Source organism: Sinocyclocheilus anshuiensis, unplaced genomic scaffold (assembly GCF_001515605.1).
Source record: "Sinocyclocheilus anshuiensis isolate Anshui unplaced genomic scaffold, SAMN03320099.WGS_v1.1 scaffold1137, whole genome shotgun sequence".
Lineage (NCBI taxonomy): Eukaryota > Metazoa > Chordata > Actinopteri > Cypriniformes > Cyprinidae > Sinocyclocheilus > Sinocyclocheilus anshuiensis.
Genome location: NW_015558597.1, coordinates 238,150 through 245,681, shown reverse-complemented (window position 1 = coordinate 245,681; position 7,532 = coordinate 238,150). Strand labels below are relative to the sequence as shown.

The window sequence follows — 7,532 nt, the reverse complement described above, 5'->3', positions numbered from 1 at the left end:
GACTAAAAACACATCTGTTCCACCTTTATTTGACCCTCTAACTCTAACACTTTCTATTCTATTTTAATTCTACTTCATCTATATTTATCTTTTTTAATTTTTCTATAAAAAAAACAAACAAACAAACACTAGCTTTCTATTTTTTCTATTCTATCTACTTGTTTTTCTTTGTGTGTGTGTGTGTGTGTGTGTGTGTGTATAATATATATATATATATATATATATATACACCTTGCTGTACTGCGTTAGGCTAACCGGGACTTGTCATTTGCACTTATATATTGTTGCTCTTTTGTTAGTTTTGATTGTTTTTCTTGTCCTCATTTGTAAGTGGCTTTGGATAAAAGCGTCTGCTAAATGACTAAATGTAAATGTAAATTATCTTAAAACTACCATAATGGCAATTTTAGAAAAATTTGGATTTGTGCTAATTTGTCTTGTTTTACTGCCTCTTGGTGAGAATAAGATCACTGACATAGTAGTCAGCATCAGTATAACCATAAACACAGGTATTTATAAAACCAAAATGCCATTAAGCATTCATTTTACTGAATATTTCAATTTTAAAAGACATATTGTTATTAAAAATAACGAAGTTTGCCTTTCCTATGTCACTCCAAGAATGGCCCGTTTAATCAACTTCGTGTCTCCAGGGCATTAATGATGGAAATGTTCAATAGTTTTTTTTGTAATCCTTTAAAATATGAACACTTATAAGATATACGCCTATACAGAAATGGACTTCCAAAAATAAACTCACTCCTAGGAAAAAGTGTGCTTACTAGAACAGGTTTGAAAACAGTGCATTCACAAAACCAAATATAGTACGAATTATTTTTTAAATAGAATTAAAAAATGTTAAATATAATTGTAAAAATCCATTTCAACACAAACTGCTCCGTCAAAACTGTCCCCACGTGACTCCTCCGTCTTCTGGGAGGAGTCACGCACTGGCTTGACTCGCTCAACTCAAGATGGCGGCTGGAGCCGAGCACGGCTTGAAAAGAATAGTTTGGCAAAGTAAGTTCATGGAGTATTCAGCTGATTTTCTGCACACTTCTTGCATGCACAGCCTCGTGCTTCGTAATTTATACGAGTTCAACTCCGAGGAAGGGCTGTCAGAAGTTTAAAGGGATGAGTTTATGCTGGGTTTGCACGGAGGAGTCACAGTCGTTTTTATGAAGTTGTTTGTTTACGCGTTTGTTTTGGTGTTTAAAAAGGAAACCATATGGATTGTGTTCCGTATTTTGCGCCATGTTTGTCTCATTAAATGTCGTGCGTATGCCACTGAGTCACTGTTTCTGTTAGCTGCTCTGCTAATGTTAGCCAGCCCAGTCTCACTACTGAGTGCTCGCTTGTCAATTCTGCGCTGGCTGTTTCCGCTTTAAGAGCTGCGGGACGCGGAGTGTTTGAAGCTGTCATAATGGAACTTCAGTTCTCCCGCGCCCGGGTGTTACATTCTGAAGTTCATCAATGACTTCCGGTCGGCTGTGCTGTGATGTTTTTATACAGCCTATGGTTGTGAACTGCGACTTGTGTTCACAACATTTGATGAAGACTAGCCATAACACACACAAAGTGATTTTGCAATGTTAAGTATGTGGATTCATAGGTAATTATAAGCTGATTATAATTGTGGATGTGTGTGTTTTTCAAAGTGTTATAAATGGATGGGCTGCACTTTCACATATCTATATTGCAGGGGGGCCGCAGGCAGCTGATTTCCAAGGCTGTGAAATGGCTCAAATTATTTTAAATATATTATTTTTTAAATAATATAACTTAATCAGAATATGAAAACATCCACATATCAAGATCTACATGTAAATTAGCATTTATGAACTTTACCAATTAGTATTTTCCACACACACACACATAAACACGCATACATACATATTCATTTGATATTTATAAGCTGTTTTTTACATGTATGTGCATTCTTCCAGCAGAACAAACTCAAAACAGGAAGTAAAGCTTCTTGGAAATTTTTCTTGATTTTCAGTTCCATGGCACTGCTATAACTAACAGATTCCTTTATGTGGCGTCACAGGAATCAAGGACACCCTCATTGCCGACTGCAGAAAGTCAGAAGTATGGAAGGTCAGTTTGAATGATTTCTTTCTTTCTTTCTTTCTTTCTTTCTTTCTTTCTTTCTTTCTTTCTTTCTTTCCCCCCTGAAGCTTTCCGTTTATATTTAGCAAATTTGTGGCCTTTAAAGGTCTCCCACCGAGCAAATGAAGTATTGGCTCCGGCTGTAATCCTCTGCTGTATACTAAACACAGAAGCTGGCTGACCTGACTGGTATCAGAGCAGGTCATCTACAGGACATTTTCCTTACTATATACTAAACAAAAACATACTATTTCTGGTAACCTCATATGATCAAAGAAGGCTGTGAAAATTAATCTGCATTGTTAATCCTTCTGATCTTTTATTAAAAAAATTCACATATCTAACCTTTCATTGGATAATAAGAATTTAAAATGGGGGGGAAATATAATTATGAAATAAGTGTTTTTCTCTAATACACATTGGCCACAATTAACGGCACCCTTTTATTCAATACTTTTTGAAACCTCCATTTGCCAGTTTAACAGCTCTAAATGTTCTCCTATAATGCCTGATGAGGTTAGAGAGCACCTGACAAGAGATCAGAGACCATTCCTTCATCCAGAATCTCTCCAGACCCTTCAGATTCCCAGCTCCATGAAGGTGCTTCTCCTCTAATATAGGCCCACAACATTAAAAATACAGCAGTATATTTCATTGTACACATGGGGTACTTTTTATCCCTGTGTGCACCAAACCCATCTTGAGTGTTTGTTGCTAAAAAGAAAATGTTTTAGTTACATCTGACCATAGAATCCAGTCCCATTTGAAGTTTCAGTCATGTCTGACAACAGAATATGCTGGGCATTGTTTTTGGATGAGAGCATTTTCTTTTCTTGATTTTTTTTTTGTCTTTTCTTGAAACCCTCCCAAACAACATTTTCAACTATTTTCTGCAATTCTCCAGCTGTGGTCTTTGGACAGTCGTTTCAGAGAAGAGGGGCATAGAGTAGAAACAATATACAGTATGTGGAAAATAATGTGTTTTTTGAAACTATTTCATTAATTTCATTACACCAAATACACAAAATAATGTTCTTTTTAGCAACATCATATGACCCCTTTAAAGAGTCAAAACTTGACAAATGAGGGGCTTTGGCGTACGCCACAGCATCTTTGTTTCCAGGCAGAACGTTAAAGAACGTGATAAACACATATCCTAGACATCCTGTAGAATTCAACCAGTCAGATGACGACTTTGTAGCTCCTGAATTTTATGTACCATATGCATCAGACGTTCAGCCAATGATCCGTGGGCATGATGATGTCTGAGGCTGAGATTGCTGCTCACACTGTATGTTTGTTTTTGCATGCAGCCAGCAAGGAAACCTATCTCATCACATTCATTTCAGATGAATGCAAGCTAAACTCTACTAAAGCATCATCGATTTTGCTGTGCCATTGTAGATTCAGTAGTGGCACGTCTATTTTTTTCTTTTTCTTTTTGTTTTTTACTTGGAATGAAATGAAAACTCACAAACTAGTTTTAAAGGTGACATATCATGAAAATTTGACTTTTCCAGGTTTTAAGTGCTATAATCAGGTCCCCGGTGCATCTACCAACCAAGGAAATGTGAAAAATATTAACCCAGTAACTTTGTTTTGGTAAGCCTTTTTCTGCAAGCGTCTGAAAAAACGAACGCGTCTGATTTCTCTCTCCTAGTGACGTTGCAAAGGGATCTCATTATAATATTACCGCCCCTTAATCTGTAAGTTTCCAACCACAGTGCCGTCATTTTGATTTCGCAAGCACAACGGTGTACTAGTTCTAATGCCATGGTGAAAGTTTGAGCAAAACATGCTAACTGTTCTGTCTTTGGCTGCACAGACGAGCACATTTTCTTAATTTATTATTTAAGTAAAAATACATTTCTCTTATATATATATATATATATATATATATATATATATATATATCCTAGCTTTATGATATTTTGCTTGATGTGTGTGATATGAAGACCATGTGAATCGTCATGTTCTGTTGTTTGCTGCTTTTTGCGCATGTAAAATTAATCCCCAGAAAACAAATGTTAGTATTTTTAACGGGTCACAGACACTTATCCTTTCTAATTTAATTCAATTCTAATTTAAAATAATCTTGTCGGTTAACAATCGGTTAACGAGCGTCGGTTAGGAAAAATAACCGAAATGAACATCCCTAGTACCAGCTCTAATGCCACGACGAAAGTTTGAGCAAAACATGCTAACTGTTCTGTCTTTGGCTGCACAGACGAGCACAGAACACTGTTTAGAGTCCCAGCCTCAGAGGAGACAACAGAGCAGAGGATTTATTGATTTATTTACTGTATATTGCTGCTGCCACACAGATCTTATGAGATTTATTTCCCAGCTGCTTACCTTCACAGACATAACTGACTGTTTTTGTAACTCGTGTGTTTTTAACATAAACTTGTGTGTGAATGAGAACTTAGTTTAGTACTCACATGCTGTGACAGCCGCTTTCTGTGCGTGTGCTTCAGATGTGTGCTCTCAGAAAACCATATATCTGAAGTTTAAACTAATACGGTTTAAAACGAATGTTCTCTGTGTGATAAAAATGATAATCAGAACAAAAACAGATGTTTTTAGCAGGTTCGAGCTGTAATGGCGCAGCTCTATTCTGGAAAAGGGGCGGGGAGCAGCAGCTCATTTGCATTTAAAGAGAGAGGCGCGGAAAACAGTGTGTTTCTGCTTCCACTCAAAATAGGCATTTTCAAATTGATATAATAAATGATCTGTGGGGTATTTTGAGCTGAAACTGACACCTGAGACTTATATTACATATTGTAAAAAGGGGCATAATATGTCTCCTTTAAATGCATGTTATAGATCTTATTGTGAACAATTCATCCATTTATGTCTTTTTTTTTACCTCCCAAAAGCCCCTAAAAGTTTGCATTAATCTGCTTCCAGTTTTTGAGAGTGCAATGCCCACATCTCAACATCCAGTTAACAACCGATACACAAAACCGAGTCCTGCCCAACATGTTTTTTTTTTTTTATAATCTGTTACATTTGCATGTATGTCACAATATAGAAGAACAGATCTGTAACAACTTTAGCTTCATCACGACTTTAAAGCATACCGGAACGTTGTGAAAAATTACGCAGTTTATAAAAAAAAAAAAAAGTTACTGACTGAAAAATTACAGTACATACTGATTGACACTTTGAACAGGGATTTGTTATAATAAAGGGTATTTTGATTTGAAAGGACATGATTTGAAATCCAGCGTATGATTCATGTTATGTTAATATTAGAGTAATATGATTAATGATTCACATTCTGTGATTGATGTCAAATCTGTCCTCACAGATCCTCATTCTGGACCAATTCACCACGCGCCTCCTCTCCTCCTGCTGCAAAATGTCCAATCTCATGTCGGAGGGCATCACAAGTAAGTGAGCGAAGAGATTTTGCTCCAGTTCTGTTGAACATCGTGTGTTAGACAGAAATCCAGCTGTCTGCAGGTTCAGTGTTTGAACTTCATTGTGTAGCGAGAGTTGGACGCTCTTCCTTCCTGTGTTTTCCAGAAGGGAAGCTTTTGAGTTTCCTCCATATCGAGTAAAAGAATGCACATGTGCTGGATGGGGAGTTATTGTCATAACGTGTTACCTCTCATTTGTTCACAGTTGTGGAGGACCTGCACAAAAACAGAGAGCCAGTTCCAGAGATGAAGGCCATCTATTTCATGAGACCCACTGCCATGGTCAGAGCTCAGAAGACACAAATAATGCGCATAACATCTCTTACTTTACTGTGATGATCTGCTTGTGACCTGGATGTTTTATATTTGCAGTGTGTTGATGCATTTATTAATGACTTCAAACCGAAACCCAAATACAAAGCTGCATATGTCTTCTTCACTGACTGTGAGTCGATTGTCCCAAAAACCAAATAGATTGCTTGTTATTTTCAGCAAGAGTGACATTTTTATTACTTTTATATCAAAATGGCCACAGACTGTCCTGATGATCTCTTTGACAAGATGAAGAAGAACTGTGCCAAGCACATTAAAGTGTGTAAAGAGATCAACATCTCGTTTCTGCCACTGGAAGCACAGGTGAGTGTAGATTCATTTAGCTTGTTATGGCTGAGTATTGTGTTGTTAATGACTGTGTGTGTGTTGTGACCTGTACAGGTGTTTACCTGTGAAAACACAGAGGCCTTCAAGAGCATCTACACTCCGAACAGTCAGGACAAAGATCAGACGTTGGAGACGATAGCGAATCAGATCGTAACTCTCTGCTCCACGCTTGACGAGTATCCTGGAGTCCGATACAAGAAGTACTGTCAGCCCGCTCTTACTCACTTTGCATGTGCTGAAATTACACCTGATGCTTGAATGGATATTTAATCTAGGTTTCGGTAATGAATTCTCTCTTCAATGCAGGGATTCGGCTCTTGATTATGGAAACAAGTTGGCTGAACTTGTGGATAATAAACTGGCACGACATTATGAGTTGGATGATCATTCGAAGAAAAAGGTGGGAGCTGTTGAGTGTTTACAACAACCTCACATGACAGCGTGTCTGATTGATATGGTGGGATTTAGAAATAGACAATATAGCTTTTTCTTAACATCCACTGATGTTCAGAAGTTTGGGGGGTATGTTTTTTTTTTTTTAATACTGTTATTCAGCAAGGATGCATTTAATTGATCAAAAATGACAGTAAAGAGATCTATACAAAAGATTTGTGTTTTATATAAATGCTGTCTATTTGAACTTTCAGTTAATCAAAGAATCTTGTAAAAAAAAAAATTTCCACAAAGATTTTAAGCTGGGCCACTGTTTTCATCATTGACAATAATAATACATGTTTCTTGAGCAGCAAATCAGCATATTAGAATGATTTCTGAAGATCATGTGACACTGAAGACTGGAGTAATGATGCTGAAAATACAGCTCTGATCACAGCAATAAATTACATTTTACAATATGTTCAAATAGAAAACACTTCTTTTAAATTGTAATAATATATAATATTTCTGTTTTTGCTGTATTTCAGATCAAATAAATGTAGCCTTGGTGAACAGACTTTAATCATTAAAACAAAATAAAATCTTACTGACCCCAAATTTTGAACGATAGTGTATTTCAGTCTTTTGACAATATTTGTATTTGTGAATGTATTTATTTGCTCTGAAATGGGTAAGCAACTATGTCTGTTTGGCTGAAATGAAAGTCTAAGTAAACTCAAATGTTTAAAGCAAGAAGATGTTTAAGGATTGATGACAATCTGTCAGAATTCTGAATCGATTTCATTGGATAAGACCGTTCAAAAGAACTGATTCATGAAAATTGAATTGCTAGCTCTATAAGCCTAAGTTTTGTAGGAAAAGCCCTAGTAGGATTGGTGAATAAGATCATGTACTGCCTGAGGCTTTTTTTTTTTTTTTTTTTTTTTTCTTTTATTTTTT

The 7,532-nt window shown here is 36.4% G+C and overlaps 1 protein-coding gene across 2 annotated transcripts in view; it reads left to right on the top strand.

Annotated features, from left to right (window-relative positions):
* The first annotated feature begins 922 nt into the window (after window positions 1–922).
* Window positions 923–7,532, top strand: part of LOC107680060 (syntaxin-binding protein 3-like) — a 19,963-nt gene continuing 13,353 nt past the window's right edge. For both annotated transcript variants that reach the window (XM_016475822.1, XM_016475821.1), the window contains exons 1-8: window positions 923–1,020; window positions 2,051–2,100; window positions 5,426–5,507; window positions 5,743–5,819; window positions 5,910–5,982; window positions 6,073–6,173; window positions 6,252–6,397; window positions 6,504–6,597. In XM_016475822.1, coding sequence (XP_016331308.1) covers window positions 975–1,020; window positions 2,051–2,100; window positions 5,426–5,507; window positions 5,743–5,819; window positions 5,910–5,982; window positions 6,073–6,173; window positions 6,252–6,397; window positions 6,504–6,597 — 669 coding nt within the window. In that variant the 5' untranslated portion in view covers window positions 923–974. The remainder of the gene's footprint in view (window positions 1,021–2,050; window positions 2,101–5,425; window positions 5,508–5,742; window positions 5,820–5,909; window positions 5,983–6,072; window positions 6,174–6,251; window positions 6,398–6,503; window positions 6,598–7,532) is intronic.